This window comes from Carcharodon carcharias, chromosome 5 (assembly GCF_017639515.1).
Source record: "Carcharodon carcharias isolate sCarCar2 chromosome 5, sCarCar2.pri, whole genome shotgun sequence".
Taxonomy (NCBI): Eukaryota; Metazoa; Chordata; class Chondrichthyes; order Lamniformes; family Lamnidae; genus Carcharodon; species Carcharodon carcharias.
The window spans coordinates 140,796,916-140,823,988 of record NC_054471.1 but is presented as its reverse complement, the minus strand read 5'-3'; the positions used below and the strand labels follow the sequence as shown (position 1 = coordinate 140,823,988).

General features: G+C 45.7%; 1 protein-coding gene across 4 annotated transcripts in view; it reads left to right on the top strand.

The window, feature by feature from the left end:
* scara3 (scavenger receptor class A, member 3) overlaps positions 1 to 27,073 on the top strand; it is a 56,228-nt gene that overhangs the window by 12,439 nt on the left and 16,716 nt on the right. For 2 of the 4 annotated variants that reach the window (XM_041187991.1, XM_041187994.1), the window contains exons 3-4: positions 12,001 to 12,057; positions 26,237 to 26,386. In XM_041187991.1, the coding sequence (XP_041043925.1) occupies positions 12,001 to 12,057; positions 26,237 to 26,386 (207 nt within the window). The remainder of the gene's footprint in view (positions 1 to 12,000; positions 12,058 to 26,236; positions 26,387 to 27,073) is intronic. The other 2 variants (XM_041187993.1, XM_041187992.1) reach the window with 2 other exon arrangements.

The following is a 27,073-nucleotide window of genomic DNA, read 5'->3' as shown; positions in this document are numbered from 1 at the left end:
TCCCCCCACCTGCACAGGTAGTGCTGAGCACTAATGGCTGCGTATTACACTGGGCGGGCCTTAATTGGCCCGCCTGCGTAAAATAGCGGCGTGGAGCTGTTCACAGGCAGCGATCAGCTTCGCGCCCACTCCCGCCCAGCCTGGGCACCATAGGAAAAATCCTGCCCATAATTCTGTCGTGTGCAATAATTACATCAAGAAACTTCCAGTAGGGCTGGAAATTAAAAGGCTGAAAACTTGGGGATGATTGAATGTTGGCAATGAAGATTATTGGTCCACAATAACAGTATCCCAGAAAGTGAAAACTTGTTTACCTTCAAAAAGGTAGTTGAAACAAAAGTTTCAGAATGCAAGTTCCAGATTGTGAAGCATTGAGCTGAATTCGACAGCTCATTCATGAGGCTAATCATCCTTTCAGGGCCACTTTTGGATAGTTCTGCTAGTGGTCCAGTGGTTGCTGATAGGAACATGATTATAGCTCCATTCTCCATGCACCATGTTTTGCAACACCTAAGCTTCAACTTGAACCTCATATGGGAATTTAGCAGATGAGTGCCAATCTCTCATCGCTGACACTAACATTATGAGGCCTACTTCATTATAATGAACCTGCACATTTCACCATTTATGGATTGTATTTTTTTCTGTAATTTCTATAAAACCTTGACCAATCTTAGCCTTGCTGGGCAATCCTTCCCAGTGCTTTTTGTCATTATACTTTATTGTTGCTGGCAGTTAAATTGCATTGTATAAAGTGGCAAGGGTGGACATTTCTTTTAGAGTTCTGGTCATACTACATGATTTAGATCAAGAAAAATAGTTGATAAATGGCCAGCAAATGTAGGTGCAACAACGCCTGATGTATTTGATCTGCATCCACTTTACCTATAGTCTGCATATATAGACCCTTCACATGTGCCAGGGTTTCAGGGGAAACCATTTCCATTATACAAGGAGACCAAGCCCAACCTTTGCATCCATGGTGCTGATCACACTGAGGAACCTTCTAACAAGCTAAGCGACTGCTGGCAGTTTCTCAGCCTCCACTGATTAGAAAATGTGCTACCTAGCTTTGGTTCAACGATCATGTCTGTGCAATGTTTGATTTAGTATCTTCCAGACGTTTGAAACTAAAGTGTGTGTCATGCTTTATGGGGCCCTACAGTTAAGTATCTGGAAAAATTGAGGAAGAGTTTCATCATGCTCCCGATACCATCAAATGTCATCAATGTGAAGCCAGGTATGGAAGACTTGCAGGACTTGATCAGTAACTTCCTTCAATGCAGACTTGCATCTGTGCTTTTACAAAAGGGTTAGGCTTTAAATAGCACCATCCTACTTTGATGTACCTTCTGCATTACAACCTCCAGCTCCTCATCATCAAAGAAGCATGTTGCCAAATGTTTCTAGTGTGTTATGTTTAGATGAATTTCCTACAAATATCCCTTTAAAGGCAAGCTCCAGTCCTTTAAGAGCAGCTGTTACACTGGATTTCCTGTACCTCAGCATAAGTGTGCTGCTACGAGCTAAGGTTCCTGCCCGTATTATCTGCATGTTGGTCTCCTATTCAAAGAGGGGGGGAAAAGACTTCCATTGGATCTTTTTTCTTTTATGGGATGTGGGTGTCAGGCTGGTGTTGTCCATCCCTAATTTTCCATGAACATTGCTGTGGGGTCTGGAGTCACATGTAGGCCTTCCCTGGTGAACCTGATGGGTTTTTATGACAATCAACAATAGTTTCATTATCATTAGGACTGAAACTAGCATTATGGGCAGGCTCTTCCCCCTATTTGGCGGGGGGTTATGCGGGAACAGGCATGAGTGGACGCTTCCTGATCGGTGTCTCCAGTTGGGGGTGCGCCGCCATTTTATGTGGGCTAGCCAATTAAGGCCTGCCCTGCGTGACATCTACCAGGGAGCGCTTGCGCTCCATGTGCGGGTGGTGGGGGGGGGGGGGGATTCCCTAAGCCGGGTGTGTGCTCATTCGCGCATGCACGCATAAGACCGCACAGATCTCCCTGAGGCAAAGTGCTGCCTCAGGGAGATCGGCTCAGGTTTGAAAGTGTCAATAAAGAACAGGACAAAAATTGCTGACATGTCCACTCATGTGCCACCGTCACATGAGCTGGGACAAGTTAATTTCTTTTATTTAAACATTTTATAAAAATTTTAATACCCTCATGAAACCTCATCCCGCCCATGGATGAGGTTTCATGTGTTTTCAGAAGCCCGCCTGGTCAACCTCTTTATTGCCAGAGTTCCAAATTTGGACTTCAGTGTTTTAAATTATTAAGAAAAATATAAATGGTGGTCTAGACAATGGATAACCTTTTTTGGTAATTTCATGCTATCTCTGAGGAGTTCTGTACATATTTGTTTTCTGAATAGGTTAATTGATACAATCAGTAAACAATATGAAGTGTAAAGGCCCAATCCTTGGCCTCTTTCATAACCGTAGATAGGTTTTAATTTCTTTAAAAATGAGGAAAAATCATTAGAGTAAATTATTCTCTTACTGCTGTGCCCCTGACCTCTCAAGCTTTTCAAGGAAAGATGCTGCAGTTCCTATACATGGTGAAACTGGAGAAATGCGTTTAGATTTTTTTTTTGCTCTGAATTAGATGGGGATGCTGAGCCTAGTGCAGCCTTGTGCAGAATAGAAAGTTTTCTGTTTGTGTTTTATAATTATTTTATCCTCCCCTAAGTCACACCTCAGAAATTTTCTCAGGGCCAGCAGGCATTCAGTGAGCCAGTAGTACACAGTGAGATGGAGAGAGTGGGCGTCATCAGATGTGTGGTCCATGTGGGGTCTAGACACAGCTTCTGACCTGATTAATCCACTTGCTATAGGTGCTTTGGGATCCTCATGCTGGCACTGCTGTCAGCCAGCCACTACCACTCCTTCTGCCTGACCCTCTGCTCTGACAGGTATCCAATATGTGCCAATAGTGACATGCCATATACTATTTTTATATAAGTGAATCTTTCCCTGACTCTGGAAAACAGGTGCATCCTGGTGCTGATACTGGATGCTAGTCTTCAATACCCTATTCAGTATGCCCAACGGATGATAATCCTTTAGCTCCTCAATGCATTATATCCTTATAATCTGTAAACATTGCTATTTAACCAGCAGGACAAGATGCTGTTTACTCATCATGAATGGATGCACACTCTTTAAGGGTGCCACATTAGGAACCATAGGCAAAGAAAGAATGCAACGAATCTAATGACTATCATAATGCTCAACTTCTATACTGTCCCACTAATTGTCATTCATGCAGGCACACACACTGAAGGCAGCCGCAGTATTCTGGTCAATTGAAGTTATACCTGTGAAAATTTGTTCTCTTCACAGAAAGGGAGGAACAAAATGAGTTAGGAACTGGTACCTACCAATATAACCACAAATCACAATATCCTGCAGCTTAAGCACCGCATATTCTAAACACTTGTATAGGTACCTGCATTCTGGGAGTTTAGTTAGTGAGTTTGTAGAGGAATTTCAGGTGAGACACAGTTCAAAGCTGAGGAGCAGCAAGTGTTGTTGATGTTACAGGGCCAGGCACTTTCTGAGTCATGTTCCAGCATTACTGATCATACTGCAGTAGTTGGGGACAGAAGTGAAGCATAATTCTGTTGCTTACAAAGAAAGTGTTGTCATAGCAACACCAGTGACATCTGCAATGACACAAACCATAATAGTATGTGCCTCATAAATTCTCTGATTGGTGCAAGATGCTTTGGGATCAAAACTGCAACAAGCATTTCTTGCCTGTACTAGGATGATTGAGAACATTTTATGCAAGGGATTTCCGAGCGGTTTCTTCTGCCCTCTGTGGAATGGCAGTTGCAGGCTTCTTTTTGCTGTGCACCAACAATGATTTTCCATCCAACAATTTTAACGGCTAGAAAAATATAGGACAGTGAAGGAAGACCAAGGCTATTCTAAGGATAAGGCTCCTCCTGTGACCATGCTTTGTTTAATAGCCATCTGTCCCCACCAGAAAATTTTGGCATCATTTTTGCGTTCAAATGCATTCAATGTGCTCAAAAATGATCAGCGATCATGTGAAATCAAATGTTCTAAATTGGAAGGGGTTTTTTGTGCAGTCCCGTTTTGCTATCTTTGACATCAAATGTGTTCAAAGGTGCTTGAATGCGAAAAGTGCTAGAAGGTATCAAAATTAAGTGCTCAAAAGCACTCAAAGGCATCAGCAAAGGCCTTAGAGACATCAAAATTAAGCACTTAAAGGCATCACATGTGCTCAAAGGCATCAAATATTCTCATTGACATCAGATGCAACCTAATGCATTGAAAATCACAAGGAAATTAATTACTGAAATAATATCTGAACGTATTAAGCTTTTTCATTTAGAAAACATGCAGGATGAACAGTGTGAGTCTTGGCGTCCCTGGTGTCTCCCTTTTCTTCCCACCCTTATCTGCTCTCACGGTTCCCTGGTGCGTCCCCCCCCCCGGCTCTCCCCCCCCACCTGCCGATCTCCTCCCAGCTGCCCAGCTCCCCCACCACCCTGATGACTCTCCTCTCCTCTCCACACTCCATCCACTGCCCTCCCCGCCCATCCAATCACTCTGCTCTCCTCGTTCCTCCCCCCGATGGATGGTACTGAACATTGTGGCTGGAAAGCTGCACTAGTTATAGATTATGAAGAAAAACATCAAACTAGGTTGTCAAAACATATATTTTAAAACAGTCTGCTTTTTCTAAAGTTAGCTCAGTTCTAGGATGTTTGAAGCCATAGAAATTCAGAAATATGGAGGATTGTATGTTTAGAAGTATAAATCTGGTTTAATTTCTAAAATGCCTTTCAGGGACCTCTCAATCAAGAAATAGACCAGTCACCCATTAAAGTTCTAATTGATACACAAAGGGTACCTGTAAAAAAATGCGTGAAACTTAGTCAAATTTTGCTGTGATCGTTATTTCTTAAGATTTTGCTTAAGAACAAATTCTTAAGATCAGTTTTGGCATCAGAATGATTAAGGGAAGCAATTTTGCAAATGTTTGAGGGCAATTGATGACAACGATGTCAGTTGGTCACTGCTTTTGAAGTCAAATGATGGCAAAATGATTACTTTTGAGTGCAAATGATATCAAATGACGGCTAAATGATTGCTTTAGAGCGCAGTTGATGTAAAATGAGTGCAAATGAATGCTATTGAATGCAATAACATTGATATGTCAAAAATTTCTGGGCGGGGTGGGATTTAATGGCAAGCCTCAGGTAATAGAGCCTTCTGCACCAGTGGAGCTGTTCTGAAGTTCTTACCCAACTGATGAGTCTAAATATTCCCAATTATCTGCTGAATGCATGAGTTCTGTAGGCATGCTCTGCTGTTAGATATAGGTCACATAAACACTTGCAGTGGGCATCCAAGATCTACATGCAGAAACCTTCCAAAACAGTGCTGTTTCAAAAATGGGAACTTTGCCTTAAAAGAAAGGTTTGTGAGCTCCCAGAGAAATGGGAATGGACCTGGATTATTCTCCATGTTGGTGTTCACATACTAGCTATGTGTTAACGAGGTAACATTCGGGTCTGTTTTTGCATGGAATGCGATTGTGCACAGGGGCAGCATAGGCATGCTCAATGATTCCATGCACATTTGGGGAGGTAACACTTGGTAAAAATGTATGCTCCTACCTTGCTGATGCTGAACTGAATGTATGCAATTTGGTGATGGAATAAGGCATTTGTCATCTCAGTGATGCAAACTGGCAGCACCCCTAGCAGTTGGCTGTCGTGAATAGAAGTTCAGCGTTGTGGTAATATTCGTTGGCACTGATCTATATTAATGAGCTAGATGAAGGGACTGACTGCATTGTAGCCAAATTTGCTGCCGATACAAAGATAGGTAGAAAAGGGAGTTGTGAGGACGATACAAAGAGTCTGCAAAGGGATATAGATAAGTTAAGTGAGTGGGGAAAAGTTTGGCAAATGGAGTATAATATGGGAAATGTAAGGTTGCCCACTTTGGTAGAAAGAGTAGAAAAGCAGCATATTATTTGAATGGAGAGAGACTACTGAAATGTTGCAGTACAAAGGGATCTGGGTGTCCTTGCCCATGAATCAAAAGAAGTCAGCATGCAAGTAATTAGGAAAGCAAGCAGAATGATGGCCTTTATTGAAAGGGGGATGGAGTATGCAGTTTGTTATAACTGCACAGGGCGTTGGTGAGACCATACCTATAATACTGTTTAAGTCAGCTTATTTAAGGAGGGACATACTTGCATTGGAAACAGTTCAGACAAGGTTCACTAGGTTGAATTCTGGGATGAAGGGATTTGTCTTATGAGAAAAGGTTGAGCAGGTTGGGCCTATACTCATTGGAGTTTAGAAAAATGAGAGTTGATTTTCTTGAAACGTAGTATTCGAGGAAGCTTGACAGGGTAGACTTTTAGATGATGTTTCCTCTTGTGGGGAAATCTAGAACTAGGGAGCATAGTTTAAAATAAGGGGGTCTCCTATTATGACAGATATAAGGAGGAATTTCTTCTCTCAAAGGGCGGTTAGTCATTGGAATTCCGGAGAGCAGTGGAGGCTGGGTCATTCAATATGTTTAAGGCTGAGTTAGATAGATTTTTGATCTACAAAGGATTCAAGGGTTATGGGGGGAAGACAGGAAAGTGGAGTTAAGGCCACGATCAGAACAACCATGATCTTATTGAGTGGCAGAGCAGGCCCGAGGGGCCAATTGCCTACTCCTGCTCCTATTTCTTATGTTCTTATGGTGCCATTGGATGTGTCTGCATGTTTTCTTAAAGGAGATACATCATCTATTGTCATCCTGCTGAACTGTAGCTCCATTAAGCATTGCTCCTCTGAGAATTCCAGGTAACTCAAAAAGGGACTTGGAGACATACCTATATTACACACTATCTTTTACTTTGCTTCCTGGTCCTCCCCTAATAAATGATGCCAGTAGCCCATTGAATTCTGTGACCTCCTGAATGGAAACAAAATGCTTCCACATCATTCTGAGATGGTGCTCTACTACCAGTGAAACTAAACTACCTTCAGCCATTCCTGCTGCAGCAATTTTAAATCTGGTTTGTACCAGATCACACATGCAAAATGTGAGGCAGGGAGTTGCATTCAAGATTTTCAAATGTTGATTATCAGTTTGCAAAGTTGAACCTATACATACAAAATTTCCATTATTATGTTGCACACCAGACTCGTGCAGGAAAGCAGTGATTAAAGTGTGAAAAATTAATGTTATGGTTTAGTACAAGAATTTCTACTCTAATGCCTCCATGTATATTAGCATGTTTCATATTTGTCTGTTGCATGAGGAAGATGGAACTGCCTGCTCCAGCAGTGGGTGCTGGCAAGGGACTGTCACTCAGATTAGAAATTGGGGAGCATCCCTGGCTCCTCCATTTTACTCTCTTGTTTCTTTGTCAGCCAGTCTCCCTTTTTGATAGATACCCACCCCTCCATAATTCCGATAATCGCGAAAGGACATGCAGCAGTTCTTGTGTGTAAGTAAGTCCCTTTTCTTTTTTGGACAGATGTCAGGGCAGAGAGCAGGCTGGAGACTGTCAAATTATTATCTTAGGAAAGCAACCAAAAGGCCCTAATCATGGGGCTCAGCGAGTCCAGTGGTAGACATTTGTCTTCCACACCTAGACACTAGGGGCTGGGCACCACAATGCACACAGCTAAAAAGCCAGTGGAGAGCAGCCAATGACCTTGATGGCTGGCCCACAGTAATTTAACACTGGGAGCAGCATTAAATGGTTTAAGGTGAGACTTCTATCCCTCTCAGAGGCCCAACCACTTCCTATCCGCCACCACCTTGCTCCACTTGGCTGAACTTGTTCTCGCACTGAACAACTCTATTCACTTCCTCTAAATAAAAAGTGTTGCTATGCAACCTGCATGGGTCCTCACTATGCCTGCTGTTTTATATTCTATGTTCCAGTCCTACTCTAGCCCCCTCCCTCACCTCTTTTCATGGTACATTGATGATTGAATCAACACCATTTCGTGCTCTCGCTCTGAATTGGAAAATTTCATTAACTTTGCTTTCAGTTTTCACCTTCCTCTAACCTGCACATGGTTCATCTCCAGCCCTTTCCTTCCGTCCCCTTATTTGATTTACTTGATTTCTTTGTCTCCATTTCTGGGAATAGGCTATCAACCAAAATCCACTATAAGCTCACTGACTCCCACAGCTATCTCAACTATACTTCCTCACATCCCACTTCTAAGGACGACAATGGAATACACAATGAATGGTAGGACCCTAGGATGTACAGAAGATCAGAGGAACCTTGGAGTACATGTCCATAGATCCCCAAAGGCAGCAGCACAGGTAGATAAGGTGGTTAAGAAGGCGTATGGGATTCTTGCCTTTATTAGCCGAAGCATAGAATATAAGAGCAGGAGGTTATGTTGGAGCTGTATAAAACACTAGTTAGGCTACAGTTGGAGGACTGTGTATAGTTCTGGTCGCTACACTATAGGAAGGATGTGAAACAAAAACAGAAAATGCTGGAAAAGCTCAGTGGGTCTGAGTCATATGGACTCGAAACGTCAACTCTGCTTCTCTCTCCACAGATACTGTCAGACCTGCTGAGGTTTTCCAGAATTTTCTGTTTTTGTTTCAGATTTCCTGCATCCACAGTATTTTGCTTTTATCTATGGGAAGGATGTGATTGCACTGGAGAGGGTGCAGAGGAGATTCACCAGGATGTTGCCTGGACTGGAGCGTTGCAGCTATGAAGAGAGACTAGATAGGTTAACGTTGTTTTCCTTAGAGCAGAGAAGGCTGAGGGGGGACCTGACAGAGGTTTACAAAATTATGAGGGCCTGGATAGGTAGATAGGAAGAAACTTCTCCCCTAAGTGGAGATGTTATCATTAACCAGCAGGCATAGATTTAAGGTAAGGCAGGAGGTTTAGAGGGGATTTGAGGAAAACAATTTTCACTTGGAGGGTGGTTAGAATCTGGAACTCACTGCCTGAGGAGGTGGTAGAGGCAGGAATCCTCACATCATTTAGGAAGTATTTAGATGAGTACTTGAAATGCCATCGCGTGCAGGGCTACGGGCCAACCTTGGAAAATGGGATTAGAAGACAGGTGCTTGATGGCTGGCATGGACACGATGAGCTGCAGGGACTGTTCCTGTGTTGTATAACTCTATGGGCAGAATTTCACGGGTGGGTGGGCAGGGGCAGTCTCGAAGCTGTCCGCCGCCCACGATTGAGGTCGGAAGGCAATTTCACACTGGTGGGCCAATTAAGGCCCGCCCAGCATGAAACACAAGTGGCAGCACTCAGTGCTCGGCGCTGCCTGTGCGGGCGGGGGAGGGAATGCGAGCAGGGCGAGCACGATTTCGCGCATCTGCGCGAGTGAGTGCTTCATAATCTCCCTGAGTCACAGAGCTGTCTCAGGGAGAGGAAGAGTTTAAAGAAAAATAAAGAAAAAGATAATGTGATAAAACATGTCAAATCATGTGACTGTCACATGAGCAGGGACATGTTATTAATTAAATTTTACATTTGTTATTTTATTTTCATTTGCTTTAGGAAACCTCTTACTGCCCATGGATGAGGCTTCCTTAAAAATTGCAGAGGCCGCTTGGCCTTTTTGCCTGCCCATCAACTGTAAGGTTGGACGGGCAGCGAAAAATTCTATTCATTTGACCCTTTAATGGCCTTAACAGGCCTTTTAATTGTCGGCCGGAGTCGGCAATGCGCCTGCCGAATGAAACATCGCATGACAGAGCATTGACATGGGGACACTCGCCTGCTGTCAGTGTGCGCCATTTTACTCTCGAGTGGGTTGGGCGCGAGCCTGCCCGCTGAGCTAACAATTTTGCCCTATGACTCAGTTCCCTACTATTAGTTTCTCCGTTGCATCTGTTCATACGATGACACCTTCCATACCAGTGCTTCAGTTATGTCTTCCTTTTTCCTCAGTCGAAGACTCTCCCCCACCATGGGGCCCACAGAGCCCTCGACCTTGTCCATTCTACTTCACGCACTTCTGCTCTCCTTCCTTTCCTATCCTCCCAGAACCATAATATGATTGCCCTTGTCCTTCCCTTTCACTACACCAGCCTTCATATTCAATGGATCATCCTCGCTATTTCTGCCACATCCAATGTGATGCCATCACCAAACACACCTTCCTCTCTCTTCACTTTTCAGCATTTCTAAGGGACAGCTTCCTCCATGACATGCTGGCACCCCAAACATACCTTCCCTTTCCTATATCATGTATCCATGCAAACACTGGAGGTGCAGCACCTGCCCTTTTACCTCCCCCTTTCTCACTGCACAAGGCTTCAAACACTTCTTCCAGGTGAAACAGTGATTTACTGGGTGACTTCTTTGCGGAAAACCGCCACGCAGTCTGTAAGTGCAACCTCGGTCTTCCAGTTGCCTGTTCTTTCAGTTCTCCACCTTGCTCTCACTCTAACCTTTCTGTCCTTGGCCTGCCACAGTTTCTCAATGAAGCTTAACACAAGATCAAGGAACCATACCTTGTCTTTTGGCTTGGCACTCTACAGCATTCTGGACTCAACATTGAGCTCAACAATTTTACATCATAACCTCTGCCTTCATTTTGTTTCATGTGTTTTTTCCTCGCTCCTCTCTCATTGCCTTTGCTTTGCATTTGGACAGCAGCTGCCCTACTATACACAGCTCTTCAAGCCACATTTTTTATTTCTTTACTTGTTCCATTCCCACTAACTTTGGTTTTGCACCATGAAACCTTTAGTCATTTAATGTCTCCTGCCCTGTACCCTATAACAGATCTTCCCTTTTGTTCTTCTTTCCAATCCACCTCTTTCACTTGCTCAAAACCTATTGCATTTCTAAGGGCAGGATGTTCCGGTTTTCCAGTGGGGGCGGGGCCCACTTGCTGATGCCTAAAATGATGCAGGATGACCCCGGGTGGAACTTCCGATGTCACCTGGCTTTATTTCAATTTTCAGGTCAGTGGTGGGGGGGGTGGGGGGCGCAGCCGAGTCAGCTGCACGCCCACAAACCTGTCAACAGCTTATTGAGGCCGTTGAAAAAGTGATTAAAATCATTCATGGACCTGCCCGTCCAACCTTCGGGTTGGAGGGCTGGCCGGGCGCCCTGGGAGGCTTCAGGAAAAAGCATGAAACCTCATCCACGGGTGGGATGAGGGTATTTAAAATTTTAATAAAAGTTTCAGTTAAAGTTATGGACACGTCCCAACTCATGTGACAGTATCATGAAGGGACATGTCAGGAAAATTTTTCTGTCATTTTTATTGCAAATTTTAATTTGGAGCCGATCACCCTGAGACAGTGCCCGACTTCCCCCCCCACCGCCGGGGGAAAATTTTTCCTTAACTCTTTGCAGTTCTGATGAAAGATTCCAGACTTGAAATGTTAACTTTGTTTCTCTCTCCACAGATACCACCAGACCTGCTGAGTATTTCCAGCATTTTCTGTCTGTATTTCAGATTTCCAGAAACTGCAGTAATTTGCTCTTGTGCCAGCAATTCAGTTTCAATTAAATACTCCAATTAACAATTGCAGGTCATAATATCTATCCTTTTTTATTGTGGATGGCAGCTGTTGGTAATGATTCAGCTCTTCCCATTTACAGCTTGGCTAGACATATCTTTTGTTTGTTTTTTACTTGCGCCATTACCATTCCCCTTTTGCCTTGCACCATTATCCCATTTGTCATTTAATTTCTCCTGCCTTTTACCTGATCATAGACCTTCCCTTTTGTCCTCCCCTGCCCCTTTCCCTGCTTCTGTACTTGCTTTAATCCTAACTTTACAAAAGCAAAATTCCGTGGATGCTGGAAAACTGAAATAAAAACAGAAAAAAAACCGGAGAGTTCTGATGGAAGGTCATTGACCTGAAACGTTAACTCTTTCTTTTTCTCACAGATGCTGCCAGACCTGCTGAGTATTTCCAGCATTTACTGTATTTTGTTTTTACTTGTTAATTAAATAGATATGTTTTCATTTTAGACGACGACTTCTCTAGAGAAGAAGAGGAGATGCATTCCTTCGGATGTGAACAAAGCGGTCTGTAAAAAGTTCTTTTTATATATATATATTCTTGTTTCCATGTATTTCACAGAATTGTATTGTACCATCCATATTTTAAGTTTGTTTAGTAATAGGATTGAATTCAATTGTTGGCATCAGAATTTTACTTCACCCTTTTTAGGAGCTGGGAATGTAGCTGGACTTCACTTCCATCTCATTTTGTCCAACCATTGACCCTATCCCAAACCACGGGGACATAGTCATTTATATACATGGCATGGACAGTCAGCACCTGTATAGGTGCCACTGAGGTGACTGGTGAGGTGTTGGAAATTGGAACAGTCTCTGCCAATCTGAGAGGAGGACCCAATGCCCAGGAAGAGTGGAAGAAATATAGTGAAGTATTAGTTTTGGCCTGTCATGAAGTTATGGAGCAGGATTTTAAAGGTAACAGATCCCTCTGTGATTAATTTCTTCGCCTCATCCCTAGGCCTATATCTCCTCTCAGTATAAACCCCACGGGATCTGTCAGGTAACAAGATGGGCAGAGCCGCAGTGTAAATTCAGTCATGCCACCATATGTGCCCCCAAAACTGACTGTGGATAAAACAGTGGCTGCTTTAACACCTCCTTCCCCACATTGACTGTAATTTATAGCAGTTCTTTTATTAATCATTCTTGGGATTTGAGCATTGCTGGCAAGACCAGGATTTATTGCCTGTCCCTAAGTGCCCTTAAGCAGGTGGTGCTGAGCCGCCTACAACTCAATCACTTGCTAGGTCATTTCAGAAGGCAGTTAGGAGACAATCACATTGCTGTGGGTCTGGGGTCACATGTAGGCCAGACCAGATAAGGATGGCAGCTTTCCTTCCCTAAAGAATATTAGTGAACTAGATGGGATTTTACAACAAATCGGTAGTTTCATAACCATTATTAATAAGTAAAGCATTTTATTCCAAATTTATAAATTAATTGAATTTAAATTCCCCCAGCTGCCCATGGTAAGATTTGACCTCGTCTCCAGATGTCTAGATTACCCGTCCAGTAACATTACTACCATTCTGCCATGGAGTGGAAACCTGGCAGATCAGGCTCCTTGGCCAAATTATAGCCTCAGGGCCAGATACTGTTCTCCCCTGAATTTTGGGCACATAGTGCACAGCCATTTCTGGACAGTTATTATTATAGGCCTGCCTTATCTTGGCTTGCATGACACAGCTGCAAATGCAGTTTTGGTGCAGCTACGTTTCAGACCTTTGGAAATAAAACCAGAGCACAAATAAATTAGAACACTGAAGCATTTCCCTGGTGCTTTTCACTGGATCCTGTCATACTATCTCCACATCAAGTAAATGCCGCTCTTCCAAAATTTGTTTTGTCTTCCTTAGAAGTTTACAAGAATAATTTCATACACTTCAGATTTCATGGAAGCAATTTTATTCAGCTCAGATCACTGGAAAGGACTTTCTTGTCACATACCCGTTTCACCACACATTTCTCAACCACAATAACTCCAAAACTGCGGGCTGGATTTTCCCAGGCCCATGATGGCGAGCTTAGAGGGGGAGGGGGTGGGAAATAGTGGAGAGCCATGTGGGATGGCTCCCAATGCATTGCTGCTGCTGGAGTACTTTCCCAATTAACTACCAATTAGGGTAGTTAAATTTCCAATTGGGGATGATTTTATGGCAGCGCTGGAACTTTCCCACTGGCGGAGAGGCCCCTGCTGTGTGCTGAGGCTGCCAGCTCATTCGAGGTGGCCTTCCTGTGGCAGTCCCAGGAGCTTTTGGAGGCGGAGGCTCCGTACTCCAGTGATGGAATCACAGTGATAAAAGACTGCAGTTAGGGCAGCATCCACTCCTGCAGAAGGGTTTCCCCCCATCCCGATGGCCCCAGTGGCTTTTAAATCTTCATTACATCCCTTTTCTGTTGGTTAACGAAGCTGCCTCCATGTTGAGACACCCTCGTAATCCATAATCTGCCTTAGCAATGCCAACCTTTCCCTAAGGGGCTATAGAGGTGCTAGAGCTCATTAGGAGCCCACCCTCTTTCCTTAGTAGGACAGCGAGTGCAGAGGCAGCCAGTTCGGAGACCACTTCCCAGAAGATTGCATTGCTGGTCTTGCTGTCAGCAAGTGTGGGTTCGAGAGCCCCTTTTGGTCCTGATGTCGGGGTCCCAGAGTCTGCAGGGAAATCCAGCCCTGTGTGTCAATTCACATTGAAAATAAAGTTTGCCATTTCTGGCTGGGAAATGGTTAACTCAGGCATAGGCCTTATTTTGACGAATTATGATGGAAGACTTTTTTTTTAGAACAGTCTTCAAAGAGCTCTTACTGATTCATGAAACCATGGAAGACATAATTTAAGGCAGTCCTTTCCTACTTCCAACAACAACAGTAAACTGGCTGAGATAACCAGTGTCTACAAAACACCAGCACCTGAAATGGGTGAAAGTCATAGCAGTTCCTGCCAAACTGCAAAATGTATTTTCCAGACAACCTTACCTCACAGAAAACATTTAAAATATGGTGACCGCGTTGAAAACAAAATCGACCTTCAGTGCAAGATTGTGTTATTCTGTAAGTTAACATCAGCTCTTCAAGGTTAAGCTGCTTTATACAGAAAACTAATTACTATACTCAGGAATTCGTTAATGTCTGGGTTCATTTTAACACAATTGAAAACAGCTGTTCTTTCTAATCTGGCCATGTGTTTTTTTTGACAAAAATGATTTGCTGCACTGTCCTTATAGCAGAATGAGCTTTGAGAGGAATGCTTTCTTTTTAAAGTAATCTCCCAGTGTCTGCGGGCAAATGAAAGGAAAAAAAAAGCACTGCCTTTAAGAAGAAAAATTAAAATTTCCCGCCCCTGTGTAACGCACCAACTCATCTTTCTTTCATTTTGAGAGTGTTCCAGTGCTATCGATGGCAGGGTAAAATAGAATTAGCTACTCCTTATCAGCATAGGTGGAACTTAAACCCAAGGCCTAGCAGCAGTGGCAGAATTTTACGCTGACCCGCCGGCAGATTTGTAGGTGGGAGGGTAAACGTAAAATTCCTTGGATGAGCTTCCCGCTGGGTTCCCACCCGCCCCGACCCCTCTGCATTTTTACGCTGGGACGGGTGAGGTCTTGCCCGGCCCACCCTTATCCCAGCTGAGGCCCTTAAGTGACCATTTATTGACCACCTAAGGACCCTTACCTGCTCAGCCTCAATCTTTAGGCTGGCAGGAAGAGTTCCGGGGTATGCGGGAACCCAAAAATAATTGCGTTCAGCCCTTGCGCAGGAAGGGAGACGGCACCTCCATCAGCAGCCCCATTTTAATATCGGGTACTCCGCTGGTATCCCCTTCCCCACCAAAGTCCGGTAACCTCAGGACATCACTTCACCCCTCCCGGCCTCCCAGCCAACACCCCAATCCCCACTGTCCAACCCCCAAGCCTCCTCTACTCTCCCCGCCTTGAGACCCCCAGACATACTTGTTCCTGCAATCCCGGGACTTAGTCCTGTCTACTGCAGCTTCTGGCACTGTAGGGACCAGAGAGTTGTCGGCCAAACAGATTGGCCAGCAGCTCATTCAGGAGGAAGTCCTGCCTTATTGATGGGCAGATGTCCCTCCTCCAGCCAATTAATGTCCGTTGGAGCGTGAAGTGGCTGCAGGGCAGGCAGTGGCAGCAGGGATGTGTACCCTGCCGATTCCGTGAATGGTGGGAAGGGAAACGCCGCCATCCTAAAAATCCTGGCCCGGGTCTTTTCTGTATATATTGGGCAGAATTTTCCAGCTGATGTGCGGGTGGCGGAGGCCGCACGTCAGCGCTTAAAATGTCGCGCGAGCGTCCCGACGTCAGCGCGCAACATCACGATAGTTCAGTCGGCGGGTGCGCTCAGCAGCGGGGCACTCACCTACCATTAATTAAAGGCTTCATTAAGGCCCTTAACTTGCCAATTGTCCAGGATGTTGAGGGGCCCGTGCAAACTTCGGGTTGGCGCATGGGCCCAATGAGCAGGCGGGAAGGAGATTTTTTAATAAAAGTCATGCACTGGCGGGATATGTGGACTCAGAGGGGTTGTTCATGTTTTCCATGAAGTTTTATTTGCAGAAAGTGTTTTAAAGTTGCCTGTTTGGTTGTTAGCAGTTCACATCGATTTCCAAGTGCTTTTTGTGTACTTTGAAACCATTCTGCAGACAGTAATCTTTCTCGGGCCTGCAGCTTTCCGGGGGCCTCCATTTAGCCTGGGGGTATGAGTTCTGACATCTCCATGGAGGCAGCTCCTCTGAGGAGGAAGGGAGATAGAATAAGGAGGAGGCCAGGACAGGACAGTTAGCCTCCAGGGGAGTCACCTTGGGGAGGCCAGGTGCAGGAACAAGGGGCGCAGGGCCAAGAGGTTGTTCAAGGTGCAAGGGGCTGTAGAAGATGCCACTATCCTGCTGCCAGGGTATACAGGTGGTGAAGCAGCTACCTCAATATGACTGAGGTGCAGTGCTGAAGGAAGCTCCGACTCTCAAGGGAGACAGTCAACTATATCTGTCAGATGATTGGCCCTGAGATCTCCCCTAACTGTGTGAGTGGACACCCCATGCCAGCGGCTCTGAAGGTCAAAGTTGCCCTCCACTTCTAAGCATCTGTCTCCTTCCAGGGCTTGGTGAGTGATTTTTGCAGTGTCTCCCAATCAGCTGTCCACACTGTGTCAAGCAGGTTACAGACCGTCTGTTCAGACGGTCATTGACCTTCATCCACTTCCTCTGCGACCAGGCAAGTCTGGCACAGCGAGCCAGAGGCTTCACAGCCATTGCTGGCTTCCCCCGCGTCCCGGGTGCAATAGACTGTACACATGTGGCCATCAAGGCGCCAGCAGGTAAGCCCGGTGCCTTAGTCAACAGGAAGGGCTTCCACTCCATGAACATGCAGATAGTGAACTGCACAGGATGCTGATTCTACAAATCTGTGCAAGGTACCCAGGCAGCTCCCACGACGCCTACGTCCTCAGACACTCCCAGGTGCCAGGGCTCTTCAGTGCTCTGGCTCAGCTGGATGGATGGCTGTTGGGTGACAAGGGCTATTCCCTGCGAAGGTGGCTCATGACGCCACTCCACCATCCAAGAACAGAAGCTCAGCAGAAGTACAATAGGAGCCAGGGCACCACTAGGGCTGTGCGGAGAAAGCCATCGGTCTTCTCTAGATGCGTTTCTGATGCCTGCACCGCTCAGGGGGCGCACTCCAGTACCCGGCAGATCATGTCTATCTGATAGTGGTAGCATGCTGTGCTCTCCACAGTCTTGCGCAGGAAAGGGGAGATGCAGTTGATGATGAATACCTTGACACCCTGGAGAGGCAGCACATGATGAATCCAGCATTGCCTCAGAGGATGAGGAAGCACAGGGCAATGATGAGGGGCAGCACGCTGACCCGCATTTACACCAAGTAGGCAGGGACACCGAGAACAATTTAATCCAAAGAACCTTCAGCCAGTCCACACACATGGATCAGCAGGAGCAGCATTGCCTGGCGCTTCCTCACGCGGCACTTAGGTGCTACCTCTTCCACCTTATCAGCTGCAAATAAGGGCTTAGTACAGAAACATCAATGTCCACTCAAACACTCATGAGATGTCTGTGTAAAAGAAAAATGCACCACAAAGGATACACCCTCAGCCATAGTTAGAAAAGTGGACTTTATTTTGTCCAAAAAAACAGCACAGACTTCTCCATTGCAATAAGAAGAATTTTATTCCCTATTCTAAGGTCAACACAAAATCACCAGTGACATACCGGTTGAGTCCCTAAGGTGCCTTATGTTTTCGTTTGTGGGTGCTACGTTTAGGTGCCACCCCATCACTCAGAGTGGCTTGTGACTGTGCTGACTCTGCTGTCCTGGTGGCCTCGATGATCTTGGTGGGCGTCCTCTGGCCTGTGTAGCCTGTGCTGGCCCCACCTGGGAGGGAGTGGCCAATTCCAGAATGGCACCTCCCCAGTTGTCGCAGCCTCAATGGAAGCAACATTGACTGGCAGAGGGGCGGAGGAGCTGCTGCCCTCATCCGGAGCGCCCTGAGAGGAGCTCGCAGCGACGACAGGCAGCTGCTGCGCTGTTGTGAGATCCTTTTCGACCTCCCTGCTCACCGCAGAAGCATGGGCACCGAGTGCTGATGCTTGGTGCCCACAACATATCCCACATTGGGAATGACCACCCGTGGCCAGTACTGCTGTGAGGGCTTGCAGGTCAGAGCGTATCCCAATCAGATGATTTTCCATCCGATTGAGCCCCCTCTCCATGAGAGTCACCAATCTCTCAGTGGAGGAAGCGTGAAGCTCTGCCCTGAGGTTCATGCCTTCACTTGCACTCTGCCTGGACTCCTCCATTGCAGAGACCAACTGAAGCATACCCTCTTGCAACCCTACCAGATGCAATCGCGCTTCCTGTCGCTTGTCTTGCAGCTGCTGCATTGGTGACAACTCCAGAGGCACGTCATGAGTGCCGGACTCAGCATGTGCCTGATCCCCTGCAGCCCTCCTGCTGCTGGCACCATTGGCACTCTCTGCCCCTACCCTCTCTTCCAGCGATTGTGAAGTGCCCTCTCCACTGTGACCCGGGACATTAGCCAATGGTAAAGTCCCCACCGAGGTGTGTGAGTCTGCGCTGGTGCCTGGCTGGTTAAAATGATGTGCCGCAAGTTGCACATGTTGGGCCTCAGGTGTAGAGGAGGGCTGTGGTGTCTTTGGGCGCGGCCATGCGGTGGTGATGCTGAAATTAACAACAAGGACAGTGCATCAGTTAGTGTACAGTTAGTTAAACCTTTCATCCCTTTCCCTCCAGCCTCATAAGTCATTCACCCTTCAAGACCCTAAGGAGTCGAACATTGGTGGGGTGGAAAAGAGTCAAGAGGAGCCCCAACTATTAGACGCACATACAGACACGCTGGTCAGATGCCTCAGGAATGGCACATGGCAAGTTATGTACCATAGGAGTGGGGAGAGTGCAGAGGTACCTGACCCGGATGCACTGTGGCCTGGATAGTTGCGGTGCTGAGGAAACATCGCAAACACTTGTGACATTTGCCGTGGATCACAGGAGATTGACAGGTCACATTATTGACCTTCATACCATTAGGAGGGGTATAGACCAGGTGGGCAGAAGGCAACATTTCCCCTTGGCGCAGGGATGAGTAACGTGGTGAGATTTATCTAAGATGAGTGCCATGAGGTTCACAGCTGAGATGCTGAGGACCTTTTGGACAGAGTAATGTGGGGCGCACTGGCTGAAAGGGTGGTAGAGGTCCCAAACCCCCTAAGATGCAATAAGTCTTTGGCTGTGCAGCAGCAATCCAATGGCATGTTGGGCCATGGTGATAGTGGTTACAAATGGGATAAGGTGCCTTTGGAAGGTGGTGGAGGTGCGAATCCTCGAGGGTACGAGGGACCTTTGTGTATGACCCACACGTCAGAGTGTCTTAGTCTGTGAATGAGCAGTGTTGCTGCATTAACGATTGCAGTGGTTTGGATGGTGGGCAGACAGAGTGGATGGGACTGTGGGTCTCAAATACCTGGCCACTGGACCTCAGCCTCGCCGCCCTGGCCTCCTGCCTCCTACCCAGCTCCATGACCTGCTCCTCAAATGTTGTGAGGAGCTGGAGCAGGGCGTGCCCACCTCCAGTCCTCTGGTGCTCCCGAAGATTGTGTTGGCTTTGTGCCTCCAGAACAGTGAAGAGGATTTATTGTGGCTAATCGCTCATGTACTCTGCATGCGCACGCCGCACCCCAACCACAGTGGCCCATCTGAGGCCTCCAGCGGCTCCTGTCCATATGACTGGTGATCAGTCCCCAGAAGATAGCACGGCTGGTCCCAACCCCCTCCCCCAGTGGCCACCTTGGACACATTCGGCATCCATCACTTTGAATAACACATGGGTCTTAGCGCCCATGGCAAGGAGGTGCAACTAGGTGCGGCGCCGATGCCAGCAGATAGCACTTGGTCACAACACCTTGAGGCACCCCTTGCACCATCTCATTACCATCAATAAGGTATGTGTTGGAGTTCTGAGTAAGTGTCTAGCAGCCTCCCCTGCAGGTTGCCCCCAGACTACTCAAATGCCACAAAGACCGACATCTTCTTCTCCTCAACCACTAAGGCTGGTGTAAGCATGGTCAGTACCCATTTGCCCACCAAGTGTATGCCAAATGCCCAATGCAGTAACAACAGCAAGACATGGGGAGGGGCTCAAAGGCTAAGGCTACCTTCTGGGTCAAATGGCCAAGGCTGACATGGTACTCACCCTTACAGAGCGCTGCAAATCATGAATCTCTTGCGGCACTGGGTGCCAGTGCTTCGCACATCATCATGGGCGCTCACAGAGTCACCCACCTCCTCCCACGCCTGGCTGGTGACATGGGGGGCTCTCTTCCTCCCATCTTTCGGATACAACACATGCCGACAGCTGAAGACCTCTTGGAAGAGGACAGCAAGGCATGCATCAGAGAATCAAGGGGTACAGTGACCCCCCGCTGGCCTCTCCTGCAGCCTGCCCGCCACCACCCCCCCCTACTCATGCTCCTCTGGAACCACAGCTCCCTCCCTCGCTCCCCAAGTGGCCATGGTGCACTGCCTCAAGCAGGCTGCCTGGCCACTCTTTATACAGGCTGTTGGTTCCCCATTTGAACTGGCAGTCTGAGGCCGCCCACCCCACGACTATTTTCCTGTTCTCTTTGAGAGTCGCTAACCTGCTGGATGGGCCTTAATTGGCCCGCCCGCAGAAAATGGCAGCATGGCCCGTTTCGGCAGCGCAAACGGCCACCCGCCCACCGCCGAGTCAGTCGGGCCCACCCTACCGGCAAATGGATAATTCTGGCCATTATTGCAGATGAGGGACAAGAGGAGAAGCAACATCACCACCAACAGCAGCATCTGGAGTGGCACCAGCAGCAGCACCAGCTGCCTTTGACTCAGCCACACGCATCTCATCAGGGCAATTGGGCTGGCGACCAAGATCCAGCTGGAAGTTGGTGACACTCCCAACACAGGGTCTACAGGTAGAGGATCAGCGCTTTTGACATGTCTGAGTGTCAGAAGGCTCAGGCTGTCACAGCAGGTCACTGGTGGTGACACCAGCAGCCTCCTGGAACAAGACCTCCTTCCATGTAGAGCAGGTGAGCATGCATTGCCAATAGCTGACAAAGTGCCTGCCACTGGAGGGAAACTTCGCACACCCCCCACAGCCCCAACTGCCCAACACCCTCTGGGTCTCTGCCTCTTGCCAAGCTGTGTGCTCTCCTCGTGCAAGGAGAGGTGTGAGTGTTGGTGATGACTTGTGTGGAAAAGAGGAAAGGACTCCATTGTGGAGGGTGGCTATGAGGAATGGGTGCAAGAGGCCAATAGACTGAGGGTGGGTGAGAAAGTTTGCTGTTCAGATGGGCATGTGAAGTGTCTAGAAAGAGAGGAATGAGTGCAGCTATAAGAGGATTGCTATGAAAGAGAATGCTGGGCAGGTCAGAGTGTGGGCTTGGCATCTGAAAGTGTTATGCCACTCACCTGTCATGCCCTCCTGAGGTCCTGGATACTTTTGGTACATGGTCTTCAGGTTGGAGGGAGCACTCTTCTGCTGCTGGCTTCCTGGGCCACTTCCTTCCATGCTTGCTTGGTTAGAGAGGTTCTCCTCTCCCTCTCATCCTTGGGAGAACTCACCTCAATGAAACACAGCAGGACCGCCAGGTAAGAGTGAGAGACCAATGGAGCAGCCTTACCAGGTCTCCACTCCGTTCCAATGGTTGTTGCAACCTCAAAAATTCACATGCTGTTGCACCCTGTCACGGTCCCTTTAATTAGAAATCTCTCCTTTGTCAGATCCAGCACATTGTCACACCTCCCTCCCTGAAAGCTGGCCAGCCAATTCAGGTGGTTAAGGCCCCAGTTAGGGCTCATTTTACAGTATCACTGTAACATACCCACTGGCAGCTCATTGGAGGTGACCTTTTGGCGGCAGACCAGAGTGTCTTAGGAGCCGGAGGCTCCATGCCCCAATGAGAGGGTGGCAAGGATGAAAGTCCTCAATCATGGCTGCGTCTGATTCTGTGGAGAAGGTTATGCAAATTCCAAATTTGCCATTTGGAAGGCAAATGGAATGTTGTTTATTGCAAGGAGAATAGAATATAAAAGTAAGGGTGTTTTGCTACAGTTTTACAGGGTATTAGTGAGACCACATTTAGAGTACTGTTTTGAGAAGTAGGATACCCTTTTGGATTGGTCCAGAGCACCTTTGGGAGCGATATGGTACCCTTTGGAAGAGGGAAACAAAGCAGCAGGTTAGCGTGTTGTGGGGTGGGGGGTGGATTCAACTTCATGGAAAATTATGAAAAAACTGAAAAGATGGGAGCCCAGGAGAGGCTATTAAAGTCTCCAGAACATAAAATAGGACAGAGTGTTTGGAAAGGGCTAGGAATCTAACTTCAAGCACATCAGATAAAGGGATGACAATGAGAAAGGGGACGGGAAATACAGGACTGAAGGTGTATCTCAATGCACGCAGTATACGAAATAAGGCAAATGAGCTTGTGGCGCAGATTGAAATTGGCAGGTATGATGTGGTGGGCATTACGGAGACATGGCTGCAAGGGGATCAGGACTGGGAGCTAAATATCCAAGGATATACATCCTGTTGAAAAGATAGGCAGGTTGGCAGAGGGGGTGGTGTTGCTTTGTTAGTAAGAAATCAAATTAAATCGATAGCAATAAATGATGTAGGGTCAGATGATGTAGAATCTGTGTGGGTAGAGTTGAGGAACCGCAAAGGTAAAAAAACCATAATGGGAGTTATGTACAGGCCTCCGAACAGTAGTCAGGATCTGGGGCACAAGATACACCAGGAGATAGAAAAGTTGTGTAAGAAAGGCAAGGTTACAGTGATCATGGGGAATTTCAATATGCAGGTAGACTGGGAAAATCAGGTTGGTAGTGGATCCCAAGAAAAGTAAGTTGTGGAATGTCTATGAGATGGCTTTTTGGAGCAGCTTGTGGTGGAGCCCACTAGGGAACAGGCAATTCTAGATTTAGTGATGTGTAATGAGGCAGATTTGATAAGGGAGCTTAAGGTGAAGGAACCCTTAGGAGGAAGTGACCATAATATTTACCCTGCAATTTGAGAGGAAAAAGCTGGAATCAGATGTAACAGCATTACAGTTGAATAAAGGCAACTACAGAGGCATGAGGGAGGAGCTGGCCAAAATTGACTGGGAGATGAGCCTAACAGGAAAGACAGTGGAACAGCAATGGCAGGAGTTTCTGGGAGTAATTTGGGAGACACAGCGAAAATTCATCCCTAGGAAGAAGAAGCATAGTAAAGGGAGGACGAAGCAACCATGGCTGACAAGGGAAGTCAAGGACAGCATAAAAGCTAAAAGGAAAGCATACAATGCTGCGAAGAGCAGTGGGAAACGAAGGGATTGGGAAGCCTACAAAAACCAACAGAGGATAGCTAAAAAACAGATAAGGAGGGAGGAGATTAAATATGAGGATAAACTAGCCAGTAATATAAAAGAAGATTGCAAGGGTTTTTTTTTAGATATATAAAGGTTAAGAGAGAGGCAAAAGTGGACATTGGGCCGCTGGAAAATGACGCTGGAGAAGTAGTAGTGGGGAACAAAGAAATGGCGGAGGAACTGAATAGGTACTTTGCGTCACAGTGGAAGACACGAGTGACATCCCCAAAGTTCAAGAGAGTCGGGGGGGCAGAGGTGAGTATGGTGGCCATTACCTAGGAGAAGATGCTAGGAGAACTGAAAGGTCTGAAGGTAGATAAATCACCTGGACAAGATGGATTACACCCCAGAGTTCTGAAGGAGATAGCTGAAGAGATAGTGGAGGCATTAGTGGCGATCTTTCAGGAACCACTGGAGTCAGGGAGGGTCCCAGAGGACTGGAAAATTGCTAATGTAACCCCCCTGTTTAAGAAGGGAGGGAGGCAAAAGACGGGAAATTACAGGCCAATTAGCCTGACCTCGGTCATTGGTAAGATTTTAGAGTCCATTATTAAGGATGAGATTTCAGAATACTTGGAAGTGCATGGTAAAATCGGGCAAAGTCAGCATGGTTTCATCAAGGGGAGGTCATGCCTGACAAATCTGTTAGAATTCTTTAAGGAGGTAATGAGTAGGTTAGACAAAGGAAAGCCAATGGATGTTATCTACTTGGACTTCCACAAGGCCTTTGACAAGGTGCCGCACAGGAGGCTGCTCAGTAAGATAAGAGCCCATGGTATTAGAGGCAAGGTACTAGCATGGATAGAAGATTGGCTCTCTGGCAGGAGGCAGAGAGTGGGGATAAGGGGGTCCTTCTCAGGATGGCAGTCAGTGACTAGTGAAGTTGGACGGGCAGGTCCTTTAATTGTTTTAATGATCCTGTCAATGGCCTCAATTGGCCATTGACAGGTCGGCGGGCACACCACTGATTTTGCTGCGGGCCTGCCTTCCTGAAGATTTAAATGGGGCAGGATGACATCGGGGGTTTCCCCCATTGTCATCCCGCGTCATTTTGCGTGTCGGCGAGCGAGTCCCGCCCCTTGCTCGCCAACGACAAAATTCAGCCCCTTAAGTTCTTCACTCTTCTTAGCTCCTTGGTTACACTTTATTTCTAGTATTCAAATGGTGCCTTCTATTGTGAAGCCAGACACTAAATATTTGTTCAATGTTTCTATCATTTCTTAATTTCCTATGAAAATTTCTCGTCTTTGTCTTTAATGGACCAAGTTAATTTTAGCTACTTACCTCCATTTTATATTCTTTTAAAAACTCTTCTGTATCCCTGGCTTGTTTGCTCTCATATTCTGTTTTTTCCAGTTTTATCAACTTTTTGGTTGTCCTTTTTCTAAAATGGCCCAATCCTCAGGCTTACTATTATTCTTTGCAACATTCTAAGCCTCTTTTTTTAATCTAATACTATCTTTAACTTCTCAAAAAGCCATGAATGGAACTTTCCTGCTAAGTTTTTGTATTTTATTGAAATGTATTTTTGTTCAACATTTTGAGCTGTTTCTTTAAATGTTTCCCACTGTCCATTTACTGCCCATACCCGTTAGTTTATCTTCCTAATCAATCTTCTCTAATAATTGGCTTTATTTAGTTTTAAGATTCTTGTTTGGGACTGGATTGTGACTCTTTCAAACCTAATATTGAATTCATTTGTATCATGATTATTTTTCCTAGATGAACTTTTACCATGAGATCACTAATTAAACCTGCCTCATTGCACAATACTAGAGTTCCCTCTTTCTCCAGTAATGGTGCCAGTGCCCCATGAATTGAAACTTTTTCTTCACACTCTTTGAGCCACATGTTTAATTCTCTAAATCTTCTTGACCCTATGCCAGTTGGCACGTGGCTCAGGTAACAATCCAGATATTATTGCCTTTGAGAGTCTATGCTTTAATTTGGATCTGAGCTCCTCATAGTCTCTAAGCAGAACACCATTCCTTGTTCTACCAATGTATTTTTCTGCATCATTCTAAAACTATTATTTAATTATTTGATTATGTTTCAACAACTTAACATGTTCATTTATTATAATAAAAAACAAGCATTTATATTTCAGGGTGACCCCAAGCATTGTAAGTGCATTCTTTGGAGTCACTTTAGGAGAACCTGGCAGCCAAATTACACATGCATGTGTAGCATAGGACCCTGATTTGTTTTTATAAACAGATCTACAGCCTGATGCAGTTGGATGTTCCCTACACCAAGTGGTAAACCCAACCGAATATTGTGGCAGCAATGTCCGGGTGGGACGATAAGTCATTTGTACCATTTTTGGGGTGTTACTGTCCTACTTCTGCCTCAAAATCTATCTCATTGTTTGGGAAGATCACCTAAAATGTACCATTTATAACTTATATTCAATGTGACCTAAAGTAATTTTGTTCTGTGGGACTATGCAAATGTATTTCACTTATGACTCTTAATTCTGACTTGAGAATCTTGAGAGTTTTTGAAACCAACAACGGATAGAACATCATCCACTCGTCATTAAAAACTCCTGCCTCTTCCCCAATAAAACAAGAGTTTGGAAAGTCACTTTTTAAATAAAGATTCTTTAAATTGCATTAAAAGAAAAGTATAATTGGTTATTCATGTTTTAAACAAAATTACTATTTTAAACAAAATTTTACATAAGTGCATACAATAAATGTAATGGTGTAATTTTAATAATACATAGATATATTTTTCACCTTAACTTACAGACATAATTTTGTTTTCAAATGAAGCAGAGAGGACTTCAAGGCCTGGCTGTTGCAGATGCCAAACTGCGTGGTTATTGAGTCTGGCTGTGAAAGTGCTGTACATATTCTTTAGTTGTCTCATCATAGCTGTTGCTGTGCTGGCGTCTGTAGGTAAGGTGCTTCTGTTATTTTCTCAGACACAAAGTTAACAATACATTTACAGCACAGAAACCAGCCATTCAGCCCAAGAGGTCCATGCTGGTATTTATGCTCTACACAAGCCTCCTTCTACGCCTCTTCACCATCCCATCAACATATCCTTCTATTTCTTTTTGTCTCATGTACTTATCCAGCTTCTACTTGAATGTGTCTATGCTAGTTGCCTTAATTACTTCCTGTGGCAGTGAATTCCACATTCCAACTATTCGCTTGGTAAAAAATCTTATTCTGAACTCTCTGTTGGATTTATTAGTGACTATCTTTTACTTATGGCTCATTGTTATGGTCTTAGCCACAAGTGGAAACCTCTTTTCTATGTCTACCTTTTCTAGCTCTTTCATAATCTTGAAGACTTCTATCAGATCACCCTTCAGTCTTCCCCTTTCTCGATACATATAACTTTTCTGATAGGCACAATTTCTTAGTTTTGGTAACATTGTAGTAAATCCTTTTTGTACCTTCTCTAGCACCCATCAGTCTTTTAACAATGGCAAAACCAGAACTGTTCAGAGTAGTCCAAGTGTGGTCTAACAAAGGTTCTATATAAGCTTAATATCACTTTTCTTGTATGCTATATTCTTTTGTTTCCATTTATCATTCACAATTGGATCAATTATCAGATAGTGAGATCTCATCGCA